Source organism: Arachis stenosperma, chromosome 5 (genome assembly GCF_014773155.1).
Source record: "Arachis stenosperma cultivar V10309 chromosome 5, arast.V10309.gnm1.PFL2, whole genome shotgun sequence".
Classification (NCBI taxonomy): Eukaryota; Viridiplantae; Streptophyta; class Magnoliopsida; order Fabales; family Fabaceae; genus Arachis; species Arachis stenosperma.
The window spans coordinates 15,605,291-15,624,940 of record NC_080381.1 but is presented as its reverse complement, the minus strand read 5'-3'; the positions used below and the strand labels follow the sequence as shown (position 1 = coordinate 15,624,940).

General features: G+C 35.9%; 2 protein-coding genes across 2 annotated transcripts; one reads left to right on the top strand and one right to left on the bottom strand.

Annotated features, from left to right (window-relative positions):
• Positions 1 to 3,488: 3,488 nt before the first annotated feature.
• Positions 3,489 to 6,000, bottom strand: LOC130982587 (legumain-like). The gene is made up of 9 exons (XM_057906625.1): positions 5,752 to 6,000; positions 5,483 to 5,647; positions 5,261 to 5,417; positions 4,849 to 4,934; positions 4,579 to 4,778; positions 4,460 to 4,508; positions 4,156 to 4,371; positions 3,852 to 4,061; positions 3,489 to 3,772 (listed from the first exon to the last, which is right to left on the bottom strand). Exons 1-9 carry the CDS (start codon positions 5,977 to 5,979, stop codon positions 3,590 to 3,592), a joined length of 1,494 nt encoding a protein of 497 aa, XP_057762608.1. The 5' UTR covers positions 5,980 to 6,000; the 3' UTR covers positions 3,489 to 3,589.
• A 10,108-nt stretch (positions 6,001 to 16,108) lies between these two features.
• LOC130981810 (hsp70-Hsp90 organizing protein 3-like) lies at positions 16,109 to 19,341 on the top strand. Its single transcript, XM_057905523.1, has 7 exons — positions 16,109 to 17,192; positions 17,767 to 18,055; positions 18,208 to 18,293; positions 18,389 to 18,612; positions 18,705 to 18,771; positions 18,884 to 18,943; positions 19,017 to 19,341. The coding sequence occupies exons 1-7, from the start codon at positions 16,278 to 16,280 to the stop codon at positions 19,128 to 19,130; spliced, it is 1,755 nt and encodes a 584-aa protein (XP_057761506.1). The 5' UTR covers positions 16,109 to 16,277; the 3' UTR covers positions 19,131 to 19,341.
• Positions 19,342 to 19,650: the final 309 nt, after the last annotated feature.

Below are 19,650 nucleotides of genomic sequence, written 5' to 3'. Positions count from 1 at the left end.
GAGATTAACTAGTCTTATTTAACTTTCTCTCAATGTGAAGATAACATTTGTACCTTCTTCCGATATTGGAGATGACTTAATATGATTAGCTCTTGTTAACTATTGTATGATAATTAATGACTAGGATAGAAAGTATTGATTCTCAATCCTTGGCATGAATGTCTCTCTTTAGTATTTGTTATCTTTACTTGTTTGATTTCTTTTCCTGTCATTTAATTTATTGTTTTATCAACCCAACCCCCTTGAGCTTCATAACCAATAATTGAACATTCGATTGCAATTCCTAGGGAGAATGACCCGAGACTAATACTCTCGGTTATCTTTATTGAGTTGGACTTGTGATAACCAAAATCTAAACTTTGATTGAGTGTTACTTGTCGATTTGGAATTATACTTGCAACGAAGTTATTTTCTCTTTTACCGAAAAGAAATTCTAAGCCAACGGTAACGCTCTTTCACCACAAAATCAATCCAAGGACCATAGTTTACAATGCGTTCATCAATTTTTATTCCCTAATGGTGATTGGAATGAGAAACTGATCAGAAATACATTTTTTACTCATAATGCATTGCTTAATTACTTGCCCTCACTCTACACAAGTATGAAATTAGAGTTTCCAAATATACCTGGTGACAATCCAGAGTTCTGGAGATGGTGGATAAATGTTAATGGAGCTTTGAATTCTGGACATCAAATCAAGAAAAAGAAGACCATCATTGCAATAGCACTCTGGAAAATTTGGATTGCGAAAAACCAAAAGATTTTTGAAAACAAATTAGTATAGAGTTCTGAAATTGCCATGGCTATCCGAAGAGCTGCAGAGGAGTTTTGGGGATGAAAACTCAATTGGGATATAATGTACTCTGAACATACTCTTTCTTTTTTTTATTCACATAGTTTCGTTTAATTCTAAATTATTGCAAGAGTTTTTTTTTTCGATAGTTCTATTAACTTGTATTTGTTGTTCTAAGTTGGATCACATATTTTATTATATCTTTAATAAAAAAATTTTACTTAAAAAAAATAAATTGTAGTTCATGCCTTCAGGGCTAAGTTTAGTTTAATTGGTATGATTCAATTTCAAAGTGCTACTGATACTATTTAGCATAGACATATAGCACACTATCTTCAAATTTAAAATTCCGCCATTAAGACAACTATGTTCACTAAGTATTAGTATATCAGATTTGTTACGCATCCAAACATTATTGTCATCTAAGTTTAATCAAGTAGACTCAACACCAACAAAAATTACTCTAATTAAAAGAACATGATTATACGCGCGGGACTTGACGTTATCGTCGTCGTCTTCTTCTTCTTCGCATTCCTCCTCCTCCTTCTCGTTCTTCTCCTCTTTTCCTCCTCCTCCTCCTCCTCCTCCTCCTCCTTCACGTTCCTTTTTTTCGCGTGTTTTCTCCTCACGTCGTTCTTTTGGTGCTACTGTTGTTGTTGCATTTTTTTCTTTTTCTTCTCCTCTCTTTGGTGATTTTGCAGCATTATGAATTTCTTTTTCTTCTTTGTTTGATTTTTCTTTTCTTTTTCTTGATTTTTTCCTTTTAATAGAGTGAAACAAGAAGAATTATAACAAAATGAAATAAAAAGAAGATGAAGAAGTAGTAGAAGATGAGGAGAAAAAAATTTTAAATTGTGCAAAACGAGACTAAATGCACCTTAATTCACTCAAAAATGAACCAAAAATTAAATTTCGAATAAACCAAAATTACTTAATGATGACGATACACAAACAACTCATTTCAAAACAAGTACAGATCAAGCGCACCTTCTTTAAATCTAGAATGAACCGAACTTGCTTAATGATTATGTTCGAAAACAAGGACACAAACAAAATTGAATAATCATAAATTTACTCAAAAATGAATCGAAATTACATCCAAAATGAATCGAAAATTAAATTTCGAATGAACCAAAATTACTTAATGATGACAATACACAAACAAACTCGTTTCAAAACAAGCACAGACCAAGCGCACCTTATTTAAATCCAGAATGAACCGAAATTACTTAATGATTGCGTTCGAAAACAAGCACGCAAACAAAATTGAATCATGAACAAAAACACATTCAAGTCCATCAAGTGATTTTGCATCATTATGCATTTTTTTTTCTTCTTTGCTTGATTTTTTCATGTTTTTATTATTATTAAGAAGGTTAAACAAGAAGAATTATGAGAAGAAAAAACAAGAAGGAGAAGATGAACAAGACAAGAAGAAGAAGAAGAATATGATGAGAAGTTTTTTTATTCTTGTTTCTTCTTTTTTGTTTGATTTTTTCTTCTATTTTTCTTGGTTTTATTCCTCTCAAGAGAGGATGTGAGGAGGAACAGTTTTGAATTGTGCAGAACAACGAAACCAAATGCACCTTAATTCACTCAGAAATGAACTGAAAATTAAATTTTGAATAAGCTAAATTTACTTAATGGTGACAATACACAAATAAACTCGTTTTAAAATAAACACAGACCAAGTGCACCTTATTTTAAATCTAGAATGAACAAAAATTACTTAATGATTGCGTTGGAAAACAAGCAAACAAATAAAATTGAATGATCAGAAATTCACTCAGAAATAAACCGAAATTACATTTAGAATGAACTAAAAATTAAATTCCGAATGAACCAAAATTACTTAATGATGACGATACACAAACAAACTCAGTTTAAAACAAGTACAGACCAAATCAATTTTAAACAAAAATACATCCAAATCAATTTTGGATCAGATAATGTCATCAATATGACAAAAACTCGATATTGTCTTCAATATGGCAAAAACTCGATGTTGCCGGTGCTTCTGTTTTGTGGAGAAATTTGACTATTACTATAAAGGGCAAAAGAAAATATTCTGATGTTATTAAGAGTTCAATTATATCGGTTATGACTTACCTGGTACAATGACTCTGATTATGGGACTTGCTAAGGTGGGGAAATCTACATTGTTATGTGCCATTGCAGGTCTTAAAACAACTTCCTTTGTCCTTGATCAATAATAAATATATTTGTATGCTTTAAGCTAAATTGAAAATTATGAATTTTTTTTCTTCGGGTAATTTGCATCATTCAACCAAGACTTCTGGTGAAGTGTTTGTGCAGGGAACAAAATCACACTTGTCTTATGGATGGTATGTTTTTTCATTAGCTGTGATTTCTGTTTAACATTCTAATTGAGGTCAATCTGCTTGGTTATAGTAAATTCATGCTTAAATAGATTTGTATTAACTTTCCAGACATATAAACCAGTGTTATGGTTTTGTGTTCTTCGTATGAAATACGAGGGTTATAGAAAAAATTGATAACTCCCGTATTTATAATTTTATGCTTTTTATATTATGATTGCATTCTTCTTTGCCCTTTTATAACCATATCCTCATGGAAAACATATATACATTATTATTTGAATGCAGGGGCTGCTCCGCTAGTTACACATAAAGGACGAGCCACAAATACATAAGCATAAGCCGCATAGGGAAACTATGTTTATTGATACATCTATTTATAGTTACACATAGATTTGGAAATCCACATTCCGATCCATAGTGCACCAAGAACAGAGAAGTTGGCAGTATGCAGAATCAAGCACTATAGCCTCTATTTGATGGATGTAAATCGCGAGGCTCATATCCTCCACAAGCTGCTACACAAGCCTCCTCCACGGATGCTTGAGAGACACCGCTGTTGCAAATATTCGCGAATGCCCTCATGTGTTTCATGCCGTATTGAGTCAAGGATCCACAGTGACTTTCAAACACTCGAACCTGCAATCACCATTATTCACAACACAATCAGAATCCGACCCAAAAAACAAATTGAACATGTTCGGCCTCCCGTATATACCATTGATTTTAAGCATGTCCAGTCATCAACAAGAGGCAGACCAGCATGTTCCCTCGCTGATTCCAGAACTGAGGATGATTTTCCAGGTCCATACAGCAAAGTACCAATCAATTTCACACTGCCATCTATATGATTCCTGTGATTCACTGTGTCTCTAATCTCCTTCAGGGTTTGTGCCTTTTCTTCTGCTCCCTGCTCCAATCTCTTGTACTGTAAACAGAACAAAAACCAACCCGCACTGTTCATCATAAGCTGAGTTGATAGGAAAAAGGAGCATTATTTTATTCTATTTTATTTTATATACCCTTTGCCACATGAAGAAAAGATCTGCATCTCTCTGGTTAACAACTTCAACAGGGGTCTGTGGTGGTAGGATGCTGTTGTTTGGAGGGAAGTTGATGGATGCAGGATCGAAGCCTTGAAAGAGAGAGAGCTTATCAGCTTTGATTTTGGTATCACCATACTCCATCACATGAGAACCAATCGCATAGTTGTTATAATTAGAAGTCCGTTCCTTCACCTGCATAACAATACAAAGAAACCTTACTGATTATTATATATCAATATGAATATGATGTTATAATATTATTGATAAAAAAACATCTTACCGATTGATATTGTTGCTGCACGGTTTCTTTTTTAAGATTGTGAGTCTGGCTGCACACATTACATATAAACAGAATTAAAATTTGAAAAGAGAGGAAGAAATAATAGAGAAGAAGAGTACCTGTCTTCCATCCAAGACACGCTGTACAAATCACCAAGACAAGTGATGTACTCTGGGGGTGGAGCAGGATCCATCCCAGGGCAATAAGTTCCCCAACTACTCTCTTCTGCATTGGATGCAGTTGTCACATAAACGTTCAAATCAGTTGGCATAATACCCTCAACGAAGCTCCCACTTTCGCAAGCTTCTATATATATAACCTACACATACATACTATTCACCCTTAGTTTTCAATACAACACAATGAAACATTGAAATATATGTATTTACCATCTCCTTGTAACCCTTAGCAGCATGCTTCTTCTTCAACACGTCAACAAAATCCTTCCCATACAGGTATGGCAAGTTTGGCATCCCTGATCGAACAAGAAATTACTAGCTTTGATTTTTTTTGGGTGTGCTAGGTAATCAATAACTATCTTGAACAATATGAACAACCACCAATTAAATAAAACCACCAATTAAATAAAAACATATTAGACCTCTAAATTATCCACCTAAATCTTAATATTAAAATAATCCTCCGTACACCTAATGAAATGTACACCACCTAATGAAATAAACATCCGATATATCTATTATTCACATTATTTAGTATTTTCATTCTCTTCCTATACTTTTCCTTTTTTGAATGTGTCATATATCAATATCAAAGGAAACTAAACCAATGTGAATGACTGACCAAGGACTCCCGGGCCTCCATGATCAGAGTAGAAGAAGAATATCCTGTCATTGGGTTTGCTATCAATTACTTTGCCACTTCCACCCTTGAGTTTAGTCTTGTCCCCAAGAAGTACAGCAAACAGGTTCTCTGTTGTCACGTTCCCACCGGTGTAATCCTACAATAACATAATTAATGAGAATATTATATATGATCCCATTAATTATAGTTTGAAATATATACCTTGGGGACTCCGTCATAGACATTAGGTCCCTCTGGATGGTTAATGATGACACCAGGTCTAGGATTCAAGGGGTCAGTAGCAATGTCATCGTGCATAAACACCACTATGTTCTCTTCTTTCAGGCCATCCTTTTTAAGCAGCTGGTATGCATGGCACACATCCGCCTGCAGTAGTAATTAATTGTCTAATTAACTTCATAATTAGTTAATTACACATAATTCATCCATTCATAAGTGATTAAGGTTAGGAAGAATGAAAGAGAAGAGACCTGGTGCCTGTAATTGCCAAAGCCAGATGAACCAGCTACAAGAACCGCCCATCGGGTGCCAGCTGCTTCTTCTTCTTCTTGGTCATCAACAGGAGCGGATTCATCATCCAGCTGGGAAGGTAGCAGAATCTTGGGGTCCCAGTTGGAAGAATCCAGCAGTCTGGTGGCTTGTGCAGTGTGCAAGAACACCGCGAAGAGCATCCAGGAGGACAATAATGATATTGACATTGGCCTCTTGCTGGAAAAAGAAACAGCTGAAACCGCCATTGCAGCAAAGAAGGTACAAGAGTAGTGGTGGATAGCATGAGAGAGGGGAGTGGGGGGAGCTTATAAGAACATGGTGTTGGGGTTAGGGACAAGATGCCATGCAAAAGAAGAGGTTGACACGCGTTAAGTCTTGGGACCTTCACTCACTACGGCATCAACACCTGTACTGTATATCTATATAATATTAATATAAGAGAAATGCTACTTGCTCTTTGTTGCATTGTATCACCTTAATTGACTTTTCAAAATTTTCTGCTGCTAACTTGCGTTTTCCTCTCCCCTTAGATATGTTGCCCAATAATTGTGAGAAAAATTAACAGCTGATCTTGTATGCGCATTTCACAAGTTTTAACTCTGGATTACATACGAAGACTAATTTGATGGAAAGCTCTGGTAGGGTTTCTCGTCAAGAAGAAGATTTAGTTCAGAAGTATAAAAAAAAGTCAAAACAAGAAATCAAGTTGATCTTAATCGATCTAATTATTAGAATATAATTAAGATCAATTATGATCAATTAGTATTATTTAGCATATCTGAATATTTATTATAAGATATTATGTTTTTATTATTATAATTTTCTTAACACTTATAAATATATTTTTATATTGTATCATTCTATACTATTTAAATACTCAAATATTTTTTCTATTGCTCCATCTCCCCTTTCTAACATGGTATCAGAGCCATAGTATAGGATAAGTTGTTTTTCTTGCGGTGAAATCACTGTAAATTTTGCATTTTTTTCTATGTCATTCTTCTTTTCTTTTTGTCACTTTGATGCTTTTTCACCTCACCAACTAGCTTATTTTCTCTGTCTTATGTTTTTACGAGTCAAATAATCAAATCATATAGTTTTTGTTCTATCGTGACAGTTCCGTCTGCGTTCTCTCGTAGCAGTTCCGTTGCGTTCTCTCGTGGTAGTTTCGTCTGTGTTCTCTTGTGGTAATTTTATCTGCGTTTCGACTGTGTTTTTCTGTGGTAGTTCCGTCTGCGTTTCTTTCTGGCAGTTCCATCTGCACTTCCTTCAAATAGCAGCAGTTCCGGCTGCGCTTCCTTCAGACTAGCGGCAGTTCCATCTACGCTTCCTTCAGACTAGCAGATGTTCCATCTGCGCTTCCTTCAGACAAGCGGCAGTTCCGTCTCCATCTGCGCTTCCTTCCGGCAGTTCCGTCTGCACCCGTTTTAGAGAGTTTATGCAGTTTTTTCGGGAGGATGTTAGAATATAATTAGGATCAATTAGGATCAATTATTATTATTTAGCATATCTGAATATTTATTATAGGATATTACGTCTTTATTATTTCGATTCTCTTAGTACCTATAAATACCCTTTTGGACCATTCCAGACATCTTGAATAGACAACTTAAATAGACAATTTGATTTCACTCAATAATACAGTTCCAGCTGCGCCTCCTTCAGACTAGCGGCAGTTCCATCTGTGCTTCCTTCAGACAAGCGGCAGTTCCGTCTGCGCTTCCTTCCGGCAGTTCCGTTTGCGCTTTCTTCCGGCAGTTCCGTCTGCACTTCCTTCCGGCAGTTCCGTCTGCACCTATTTTAGAGAGTTTATGCAGTTTTTTTTAATAATAAATATTCAGATATGTTAAATAATACTAATCGATCCTAATTGATCCTAATTATATTCTAACATTATATTCTAACACTAGTGATGAGATGGATATTAACCATCAGAATGGAGATACTCTTATGATAACCAAAGTGTCTTACAAGGAGTCTCTACTCAAACCTGCTAGACCCAGTGTCAAGGGTGACGACCTTGTTGCTGATCCATCGATGAAGATGAGCCAAACCCGGAAGACAAGTGGTACAAGACTACTGAGAATGATGATCAAGTGGAGAAGCCCTTTGATACATATCCCAATATTCCAATATCCAAAGATGAATTCGATGAATGGTACAAACCTTGGCGTGCTGCTCTCATGGTCAAAATTCTGGGCAAACGAGTAGGCTTAGGATTCATGGAGCAACGCCTCCAACGTGATTGGGCTAATAAAGGTAAGATTAATGTTACCGACATGGATCGTAATTATTTTTGGGTTCATTTTGCAGATGAAGGTGACTATAATCATGCCCTTATGGAAGGTCCTTGGATGATTGATGGTCACTATCTTATTGTCCAACGTTGGAGACCCTTCTTTTTATCTTCTGAGAAAGAAGTCAGAAAAGCTGCTGTTTAGATTCGTATTCCCAACCTTCCGATCAAACTCTATAACCATAGATTTCTTTGGAGAGCGGGTTCAACTATTGGCTACATGCTTAAGATCGATCGCACTACATCAATTCATTCTAGAGGTCATTTTGCACGTATATGTGTCAAGATTGATCTGAGAAAGTAGTTAGTTCCCAGAATTTTTGTCTTTGGCGAGGTCCTAAATATTAAATATGAAGGTTTGCATCAAATCTGCTTCTCCTGTGGAAAAAATGGTCACCGGTTAGATCATTGTAATGAAACTCTGGTGAAAGAACCGGCGAGCCAAGTCAATGCTGATGGAGAAGAGGAGAATATCAACTCTGATAATCAGAATCACGTTGATTCCGCGGACCAAAATGGAAAGTCTCATGATTCCCACAATCAAAGCGTTTCAAGCAATAACCAAGATCCTCCTTGTTTCGGGCCGTGGATGACGGTCAAACAACCACTTAGAAGGAAAAATGGCAATAATAATCCGAATAATCCTGGAAGCAATCAACGACATGATTCTTTCTATAATCATAGGTCTATTAATGAGGAAGATAATAAGGGAAAGGAACATGGGTCAAGATTCAATGCATTGCATGAAGAAAGTGCACTAATCACGTTGAAGGGTGAACCACATGCAGAAGGTAAATCTTCAAGTATTACCAATAATTGGGCTTCTCCTAATAAGGTCCAAAAAGAGAAAGCAAACTCCCAGCCCATTCAAAAAAAAGTTCTAAAGCAAGGTGCTGGCAAAAATTTCCAAATGGGCAAGAAACCTTTATTTAATAAAGTTGGGCTAGCCCAGAATGAAAAATTAGTGAAGTCCATCCTTAAAGCCACTACCAAGCCTTCCTCCTCTTCGGTGGCAACTCCTAAGAACGTTCCCTCCCCTACTCCTAAATCTAAAGATCCCGAAGTTGAAGCTATGGAGGGTGTCGTTATGAATTATATGCGTCGGTTAGGACGGGAGCAATACGAAGCTGATGTTGCTGCAAAAAGGGTAAAGATTCAATTTGAAGACTATGCGATTCGTTCTAACCCTATGATTGCTTCCCCTTCTACTGGTTCCTCTTCAAAGCCAATGGAGTTAGGGTACGAGTCAGGGGCAAACGTCGGGAGACCTCCAGACGATGTCAAGTCTCTCATTATATGGAAGAACTCCAATAATGGGGCTGACTCCTCGGATAAGTCCGAATCGAGAACCCAGGCTCAAGCCTCGGCGTGATTTTCGTCTTTGGTGATGCTCCCTTTTCTGTTTGTTTTGTGATGAATATTATAAGTTGGAATTGTAGAGGTGCTGGAAGGAAAACTTTTCCTACTTTTATTAGAGATATTAGAAGAGAGTATAATGCAAATTTCATTATTCTTCTTGAAACTCATATAAGTGGTTCGCGTGGGGCTGCTGTTCGTGACAAAATTGGATTTGATAGTTCCTTTATTGTGGAAGCTAATGGTCATTCGGGAGGAATTTGGTGCCTATGGGACTCAGGTTCTTGGAAAGTTGATATTTTAGAACATAATCAGCAAATTGTTCATCTTAGGCTTACCAGTAATAATGCTGCTACTTGGCTCCTTTCTGCTGTTTATGGCAGCCCACAACGCCGGAATAGAAGATCCCTTTGGACTTCCCTTTGTTTCCTGGCAGCCAATATCAATCTTCCTTGGTGCATCTTAGGAGATTTTAATGCTCTTCTTCATGATTATGAAAGACAAGGGGGTACTTGTAGTGCTAATTCTGGAGCTTGCTCAGACTTTCAAAGTTGCGTTTCTGATTGTGGATTGGTGGATTTAGGTTATATGGGCTGGCCTTTCACTTGGAGAAGAGGTGATTTAGTCGAGAGATTGGATCGTGGTCTGTGTAACCTTGACTGGCAGCTGGCCTTCTCCGAAGCTAGCCTTAAGCATTTACCGAAGTTCAAGTCAGATCACACGGCCATTTGCCTCCAACTCTCTACTGAAGCCTCTTACAATAGACACAGAAGACCTTTCCGTTTTTGTTGCTGCTTGGATTTTTCACCCTAATTTTCACAGAATGATTGAGAATTCTTGGAATGTGCAGGATTCTTGGTTTGATGGTATAATAAGCTTAAAAAATTCTCTAAAAAATTGGAATCATGATGTTTTTGGGGATATTTTTAAAAGAAAAAGAACTTTTCTCAAACGACTGAATGGTATAACTTCAAGCCTTTCTCAGGGCAGTAATCAATTTCTTGAAAAGCTCCAAATTGATCTCTGAAAGGAATATGAAAATGTGCTCAATTAGGAGGAACTTCTCTGGTACCAGAAATCCAGGTGTAAATGGATTGAATTCGGCGATCACAACACAAAGTTCTTTCATGGGTCAATTATGATTAAACGTCGAAAAAATAAGGTGACATCTCTACTTGACTCTAATGGTAGCCTTATAACTGATAATAACGCTCTAGAAAATATGGCTTTTTCTTTTTATGCTGATCTATATAATGATCTCTTTCCGATCACCCTTTTGTCCTTAATAATGCTTTTCCTCAGCTTAATGCAGAGGATTTGTATAGTGTTGGCAGAAACATTTCTGAGCTGGATATTAAGAAAGCTATCTTTCATATTGGGAGCTTTAAGGCTCCGGGTAGGGATGGTCTCCAGGCTATCTTCTACCAAAGCCAGTGGGATCGTGTTGGTCATGACCTGTGCTCTTTAGTGAACCAAATTTTTGCTAATCCCAAAAAAATTGAGAAATTAAATGATACCCTTATTATTCTTATTCCAAAAATAGAGCAGGTGACGAGCCTCAAGCAAATGCGCCCTATTAACCTTTGCAACGTATCCTACAAAGTTGTTACCAAAATTCTTGCTAATCGGCTAAGAAAAGTCATGAAAAAATTAGTTGCTCCCACTCAGTGCAGTTTTGTACCTGGGAGGCACAGTACGGATAATATCTTTATTATTCAGGAGGTTATTCATTATATGAGAAGCAAAAAGGGGTCGAAAGGGTGGATGGCTATCAAAATTGACCTTGAAAAAGCCTATGATAGACTCACGTGGAGTTTTATCTACGATACTCTCTCCGATATTGGGTTGCCTCAGCATATTATTCATTTGATTTACTGTTGTATTTCCTCTGCTAAGATGAGAATTTTATGGAATGGAGAAGAGCTAGACAAATTCACGCCAACTAGAGGAATTCGGCAAGGCGATCCCATTTCCCCGTATATCTTTATTTTATACATTGAGCACTTGTCTCAGCTCATTGGCGCAGCTGTTCAGCATGGGTAGAAACCCATCTGTCTTAAAAGGGATGCTCCTAATATTTCTCATCTCTGCTTCACTGATGACCTCATTCTATTTGCAGAAGCGAATTTGGAGCAAGCCGATATTATCAATAGGTGCTTGGAAGTTTTTTGTGTCAGCTCCGGTCAAAAAATCAATCAAGAAAAAACTAGAATTTTCTTCTCTAGAAATATGGGTCACAATGTCAAATCTGAAATCAGTAACTTTCTTCATTTTTCCAGAACTGATAACCTTGGAAAGTATTTGGGTGTCCCTCTCCTTCACTCAAAAGTCTCTAATAATACACATGGTGATATTATCAACAAGATCAACTCCAGACTAAATTGCTGGAAAGCTTCCTCTTTTTTCCTGGCAGGGAGATGTACCATGGTGAAATCTGTTCTATCTTATATTCCTTATTATACTATGCAATCTGCTTTACTTCCTTTATCTACTTGTAATTTGATTGATCATAAATGCAGGAACTTTCTTTGGGAAAACTCAGAAAACTCCAAGAAAATCCATCTTATTAACTGGGACAAAGTCTGCTCCCCAAAAAAACTGGGAGGACTCGGGATTCGCCACTCGAAAAAAATGAATTGTGCCTTCATGACTAAAGCTGGATAGGGTCTTATTGAAAAAAGAGACTCTCTGTGGGCCAGAATCCTTTGCTCTAAATATGGTTGTGGTACCGATATTATTCCTAAGGTGGAAAGGAGGAGGAATGAATCAAATCTTTGGAAGGGCATACGCAAGTCTTGGGATAATGTCCAACAAAACTACATTTAGCGTATTGGGGATGGTTTCAAAATTAATTTTTGGAACGATAATTGGGTGCCAAATATTGGCTCTTTTGCGCCATATGCTAATCAGGTTTGTATGCCTATTAATTTGGAAGACAAATTTATGGATTTTTTAACTATTTCAGGTAGTTGGGATTATGATAGGCTCGCTACTTGGCTGCCTGATGAGATTATTCAAAAGATTGTGCCTATTTTCCTGCCCTCCTCTTGGAAGCAAGAAGACCAAATTGCTTGGAACCCTTCGTCTAACGGCTCTTTCGATTTTAAATCAACATACCAAAAGCTGAATGGAGAAGAAGGCATCGCTAGTAAATTACACAGCGTGATCTGGCACTGGAAAGGACCAGAACACAATCGGTTCTTTCTCTGGCTAGTGTCTCACAATGCTATCCTCACCAACGTGGAAAGAAAAAAAAGACATTTCACCCTTCAGGCAACTTGTCCAAGATGCTCATGTACCGATGAGACTACTCTACACGTCCTTCGAGACTGTCCATTCGCTGTGGGCATCTGGCTCCCGTTCATCTGTGCAGCCGGCATAAATAACTTCCTTCTTCTTGATTTGCATGATTGGCTTCTCCAGAACCTTACGTCGAATAATGAGTGCTGCTGCCTCTTAGGTGTTACCATCTCCTCCATTTGGTTTTTCAGAAACAAATTCATCTTCGAGGGCGACATGACATCTCCTCATGTAAGAAGGGATCAAGTTAAAACTCGATTTGATGAGATTATCAAAGTCTCGAGGTCTGACTTTCTCAATTGTGCACCTCGGATCACTGAAGAACGTTTCATTACTTGGCAACCTCCGTTGGAAAATGTTACCAAACTCAACTTGGATGAATCTTGCCTTTCTCAGAGTAGCAGTGCGGCTTGTGGAGGTATTTTCAAGAATCATATTAGTCACTTTATTAAAGATTTTACATGTAATCTGGAAAGCTGTTCTATTATGCACGCTGAGCTATGGGGCATTGTTCGTGGTCTACAAATTGCTGTGGCCAACAATATCATTTCCCTAGTTGTTGAGTCTGATTCTATTGCTGCTATTAACTTCATTAAGAAATGACATAATTCATCCCACCTGTGTGCCCCGTTTCTTGACGACATTGTTGTCCTTGCCAGCTGTGTGCCACATATCTCTTGGTCTCACTGTCTCCGAGAAGTAAATTTTGCTGCCGACATCCTTACCAAGAAGGGCCATGATCTTTCCTTTGGCCTTCATCTTTTTGAAGTTGTTCTCCCAGATACAGCTATGATGATTATGTGTGACTTGTCTGGTTCTCTCATTTTAAGGGGTTTTAGTTAGTTTTCTTTTTGGGGTGTTTGCTCCTCATTTTTTATAATAGAAATATTGTAGTTATTTTTTATAAAAAATAATATTAATTTAGACCGATTCAAATTTTGATTAACCATTTTTTGGTTAAATTAATTTGTCTGATCTAATTTTAATAAAAATAACACAATTTAATCAATTATATATATATATATATATATATATATATATTAAATTTTAATTATTAAAATATATCTTTAAAAAAAAGACGTTTTTGATGTTTTTATCGGAGTGGCTCACTAAGAGTTAATGTGTAACTAATGTGATATTTATGGAATATACATATTGTATTTCTTTATAATAAAAACATATATGTGAGTGTCTTTCCAATTTAATTGATCTCTTGTAAATTCAAAAGTTTAGTCATATCTTCATGTTCAGTATTAGAGAGGAAAAAAACGCATGATATTATTTTGAAAGAAAACAAATTATCATCCATTTTAAAGTTTTGTAAGTGTTCAATCTTTATTCTTGATGTAATCATTTTTTTATAAGCATTGCCTTTGTTATTTTTCATTCAATAGGTGTTATTTTTTAATTTTTTTTAATTTAATTTAGAGAATGAGTTATTTTTAAAAGATAAAATTGAATATTAACTCTTATTTTCAACTTAAAAAATATAAAACATATCTTGTTTTCATAAAGAAAAAAGTGTTCACTCATTAATTTTGTAAGTACCAATCATTATTCATAATGTAATATTTTATTTTCTGTAAACATTGTCTTTATTTTTGTCACTTATTGTTTAATTGTTTTATATAGTAAAATTTGTGAAAATAAATTTAGTTTAGCATTTATAATTTTGTACACACATAATATTTATAATTCTACACTCATAATATTCATAATTTTATATAAGTATGTCTAAAACGAGCTCAACAATTATGTGATTATTGAATAAGCTACATTTATATAGGCTATTAGATCTTATTAGATAAAAATTAAAGGCTAATATAAAAGAAGAGCATTGATGGACTCTAATAAATATAAAATATTCTAGTACATAAATAAATGCTTTAAATAACAATACTTTAATACATAATATTTTAAACGGTAACAAAATTTTTTATTTTTAAATAATTAAATATAAAATATATGAATATTTTTTATTTATTAAAATTAAGTATTATGTAAATTTTTTTTATAATATTAAAAAATTATATTAAAATAATATTTTTATGATTGACAAGAAGACGGTGGATCAATTATTAACATTAACGTAACATATAACATTCATAATTGACGTAACAAATTGAAATTATTTATTATTTATTTATTTTGTAGGTCACAAACTAATTATTTTTGGATTTTTATGATTTTCAATAAATTGAGACATTTCAAATTTGAGATGATTGGATTTTTTTTTATAAAATATAATATGGTAATTTGAGACTATTTTTAGCGTTAATAATATAAAAATTTAAAATTTTTATTTGAAAAAATATATAATTATATCATGAATAATATTATGGGATTTGATTTTAATAGAATTTGAAATTGATGATTCTTTGTGTAATTAAATAAAAGAATTAATTGTGTTAATTAAGTCAAAAAATAATTTATACTCTTTTGTAAGTGAGAATATTATTAAGTGCATAATTTTATTTATCATTTAAAATTTTTTGGTCTCGTAATGTTATCGATTAAAATTTAATTATTAAATTAATTGTTTGTATAAAATATACTATGATAAAAAATATATATATTAAAAGTGTGTAAAACAATAATTATTTCTTTTATTCACATAAAATTTTTGTTAAACATATAATATATGTTTAGTTAAGACTTTCGTCCATTAGATAAAGAATGAAGTCCGATATGAATTTTCGAAAATGATACTAAATTTTCTCTTTTTCTATACTTTAGCCCATGTAAAGAGAATTAGAGATTATATTTTGGTAGTCAATAATTATCAATTTAAATATTGATTTGCATAAAAATATTCAAATATATATCAATTATCAAGACCAAAACTAAAATAAAATAATAAAATATGAAAATATTTAGGTTATATCAAAGTTTAAGAGGTTAATTTTTTTTAAATGAACAAATATGATGGATTATTTATTGGTGTGGATAAATTAAGTGATTTTTTTAATATGAAAATAAGAAATTTGAGGATCAAATTTTATAAATACACAAATTTAACTTTTAGATTTGTGATATAAAAAACAAAAATAACATAAATCTGAGAACTAAATTTGTAATTTTAAAAAATAAAAAAATTATAAACACAAATTTAACTTTTAAATTTTTAAAATTTTGACTTTTAAATTTTTTGTTTTTAAATATTACTTTCTAATTTTTTTTACTTCTCTTCACAATTTTGTGATATTTCATCTCTATAATACAACAAAACATACATTCTTCTCTAATATTAATAAAAAGCGCAAGTTTAAGATGGAAATATCTAAAAAAAAAATTAGAGAAAAAGAGGATAGCCATTAGCCAATTAGGCATATGCATGCAACTCATAAAAAAGGGATGAAAATATACATTTAGTTATGCTGATGGTGGGAGAACATTCCAGAAGGGTGAGCCCAGAAGTCTCTAGTCCTCACCACGCTCGCCTATTAAGCTCTTCCAACTCCTCTCCAATTATATTCCTCAATTAACAATTAAACAACTAAACTAACCCCAAATCAAAGCCCCTAATTCCATAATTCTCATTTTCTGCAATTCATGGCCGACGAAGCTAAAGCCAAAGGCAACGCCGCCTTCTCCTCCGGCGATTACGCCGCCGCCGTACGCCATTTCTCCGACGCCATAGCTCTCTCCCCGGACAACCACGTTTTGTACTCCAACCGATCCGCCTCCTACGCCTCCCTCAAGAAGTACTCCGACGCCTTAGCCGATGCCAAGAAGACGGTGGAGCTCAAGCCCGACTGGTCCAAGGGCTACAGCCGCCTCGGCGCCGCCCACCTCGGCCTCTCCCAATACGACGACGCCATTGCAGCATACAAAAAGGGCCTCGAAATCGACCCCAACAACGAGCCCCTCAAATCCGGCCTGGCTGATGCCCAGGCAGCCGCCTCCAGGGCCCGCTCGGCCCCTGCAAACCCCTTCGGGGACGCCTTCTCAGGGCCAGAGATGTGGGCTCGGCTCACTGCAGACCCAACCACTAGGGTTTATCTTCAGCAGCCGGATTTCGTGAAGATGATGCAGGATATTCAGAAGGATCCAAACAAATTGAACTTGTACTTGAAGGATCAGAGGGTTATGCAGGCCATTGGCGTCTTGCTCAATGTCAAGATTCGAACCCCAACTGATGATGCTGACATGCCAGAGTCCTCTTCTCCTTCTCCTTCCCCTTCCCCCTCCCCCTCCCCCTCCGAGAGGAAGAGGGCGGCTGAAGCGGAGCCTCCAAGGCAGCCCGAACCTGAGCCAGAGCCCGAGCCTATGGACTTGTCGGAGGAGGAGAAGGATAAGAAGCTGAGGAAGGCGGAGGCGCAGAAGCAGAAGGAGGCTGGGAACGCAGCGTACAAGAAGAAGGATTTTGATACAGCTATTCATTATTATTCGAAGGCTTTGGAGTTGGATGATGAGGATATTTCTTATCTCACAAACCGTGCTGCTGTTTACTTGGAAATGGGAAAGGTATAGTTTCATTCTAACTCAATTTTCATCATTCATTTATATTTGCTCTGTCCTGAGTAGTAATTAGTGTAAGTGGTTTATGGCATGCTTGGTAGTGTTAGTGACTAATTGAGATATGATGCAACCATTTTGTTTTTGCTTTGTATACGTGAAAACAGCATAGAATGTATAATGCATCAGTGTATAATGGTTCACATAATCTTTTAATTAAACACTGCTTTTTTCATATTTCAGGATACCTTTGTTTACCATACTTTGTTAGACCTCCATAGTGTTTTGAGATTGGTAATGTTTAGGATTGTTGTAAGGCTATGTTTGGCAGATGAGTTTAGAGGATGAATGATAAGAATGAAACTTGTTTGCTGGCTACGGAAAAACTGTCAAGTTTTTGGGAGGGTTTAATCACGGTTCTGTTTGATTTATACGGCTTGTATTGATTTTTAGCAAGTTATATGGAAAAAATGGGGGGGCGGGAATTATGGAATCTTAATTTTCTTTTTGGTAAGGGAGAGCTTATCTTCCCCTCTGTATTTTGCATTCTCACATCAATTCATGGAATCTTTTTCCTTCCCAGTATGAGGAATGCATAAAAGACTGTGATAAGGCTGTTGAAAGAGGAAGAGAACTAAGATCAGACTTCAAGATGATAGCAAGAGCTTTGACCCGGAAAGGAACTGCCTTGGTGAAGATGGCTAAATCCTCAAAGGATTTTGAACCTGCCATCGAGACTTTCCAGAAAGCACTTACAGAACACCGCAACCCAGACACATTGAAGAAACTTAATGAAGCTGAAAAGGCTAAGAAAGATCTAGAACAACAAGAATATTTTGATCCAAATTTGGCTGATGAGGAGCGAGAGAAAGGTAAGTCTGCTCATGGGTTTTCACTTCCTTTATGAATGTGATTCTTTTTATCATATATATATATATATATATATTAAAGAATGGCATTAGGTTTTGTAAGCTGTATACTCTATCCATTTTATTTTTCTCATTTGGCGAGTGTTGGCATGCAGGAAATGAATACTTCAAGCAACAAAAGTATCCCGAGGCTGTGAGGCATTACACAGAGTCTTTGAGGAGAAACCCTAAAGATCCTAGGGTAATTGTTAATGCTCATTGAAGAGAATTGGTGGTAGTATTTTTCTTATTGGGAATTGCATATGCTAATTCATTTGGATGCTGTGTTTTTCTCAGACTTACAGTAACAGAGCTGCATGCTACACCAAACTAGGGGCCATGCCGGAAGGTTTAAAGGATGCTGAGAAGTGCATTGAGCTTGATCCAACCTTTGTAAAGGGTTATACAAGGAAAGGTGCGGTACAGTTTTTCATGAAGGAATATGACAAGGCTTTGGAAACATATAAGGAGGGGTTGAAACACGACCCCAACAATCAGGAGTTACTTGATGGCATTGGAAGGTACGTTATTGTCTATATCGCTCCATTCCTATGTTTACCTATTTGAACTTCCCATGCACACTGCGGTAATGTGTGTATAATATTCATTTCAGATGTGTACAACAAATTAATAAGGCAAGCCGTGGGGATTTAAGTCCCGAAGAATTGAAGGAGAGACAGGTATGGTTTACCGTCACTCTTTGAAGCCTCTAATTGCTGTAGTGGATTCAGTTAGGCATATAAATCTTTATCTATTAAATGAACATATATATTACGTTTTGTATTCTTGTAGGCGAAGGCAATGCAAGATCCAGAGATACAGAACATCCTCCAAGACCCAGTAATGAGACAGGTATGCATCCATTTATGTGCATTTTGTACTTCGAATATGTAGATATGCTAATTAGAGTTGGTTTTGCATGCAGGTATTGGTTGATTTCCAAGAAAATCCAAAGGCTGCACAGGAACATACGAAGAATCCAATGGTGATGAACAAAATCCAAAAACTCATCAGTGCTGGGATTGTCCAGATGAGGTAGAATTTATGGAACTGAGCTGGCTGGGTGTTCAAGCTAATTAAGGAGTAATTGACAGTTATATTTCCCATTGCGACTCTTGTATTGCTGTAGAATTGATTTGATTTACAAAACGGTTGGGAAATGTTGGGTTGTTTAAGGTTTTCTTTTTTGGTCTTTGCCTTGTTTATAGTGAATCCAGATGATTCGAGTAAAATTTTGAACATTTTTACCCCCTCGTGCTTTTGCGCTTGTTGGTTCAATTTATATTTATTTTGATTTTTTATTTATAATCTTCCGGGGTAGTCTGTGTCTTCTGGGCTTGGTAGTTTGAGGTGGTGCATGATTTGGTTTGTTTTGTCAGGCGGTTCCGACCCCGGAGTTTTGGTCCGTTGTCCGTTTACAATGTAAAGTTTGTAAACCAACTTCAGGAATTTGGGCCTGTTATACGGACTCAGATTTGGGCTAGTTTACCGGCCGAAGACCTTTTGGGCTAGTTTTTGTTTGTTATTTTCGGCCGTACTATTTGATTATTCAGGGTTTA

Coding starts and splice junctions, on each gene's coding strand:
- LOC130982587 (XM_057906625.1), bottom strand. CDS start 5,979: ATGTCAATATCATTATTGTCCTCCTGGATGCTCTTCGCGGTGTTCTTG. Junction 5,418..5,482: donor TCTATGACGGAGTCCCCAAG/GTATATATTTCA, acceptor ATGTTATTGTAG/GATTACACCGGTGGGAACGT. Junction 4,509..4,578: donor GTGTCTTGGATGGAAGACAG/GTACTCTTCTTC, acceptor TAATGTGTGCAG/CCAGACTCACAATCTTAAAA.
- LOC130981810 (XM_057905523.1), top strand. CDS start 16,278: ATGGCCGACGAAGCTAAAGCCAAAGGCAACGCCGCCTTCTCCTCCGGC. Junction 18,294..18,388: donor GAAACCCTAAAGATCCTAGG/GTAATTGTTAAT, acceptor TGTTTTTCTCAG/ACTTACAGTAACAGAGCTGC. Junction 18,772..18,883: donor AAGAATTGAAGGAGAGACAG/GTATGGTTTACC, acceptor GTATTCTTGTAG/GCGAAGGCAATGCAAGATCC.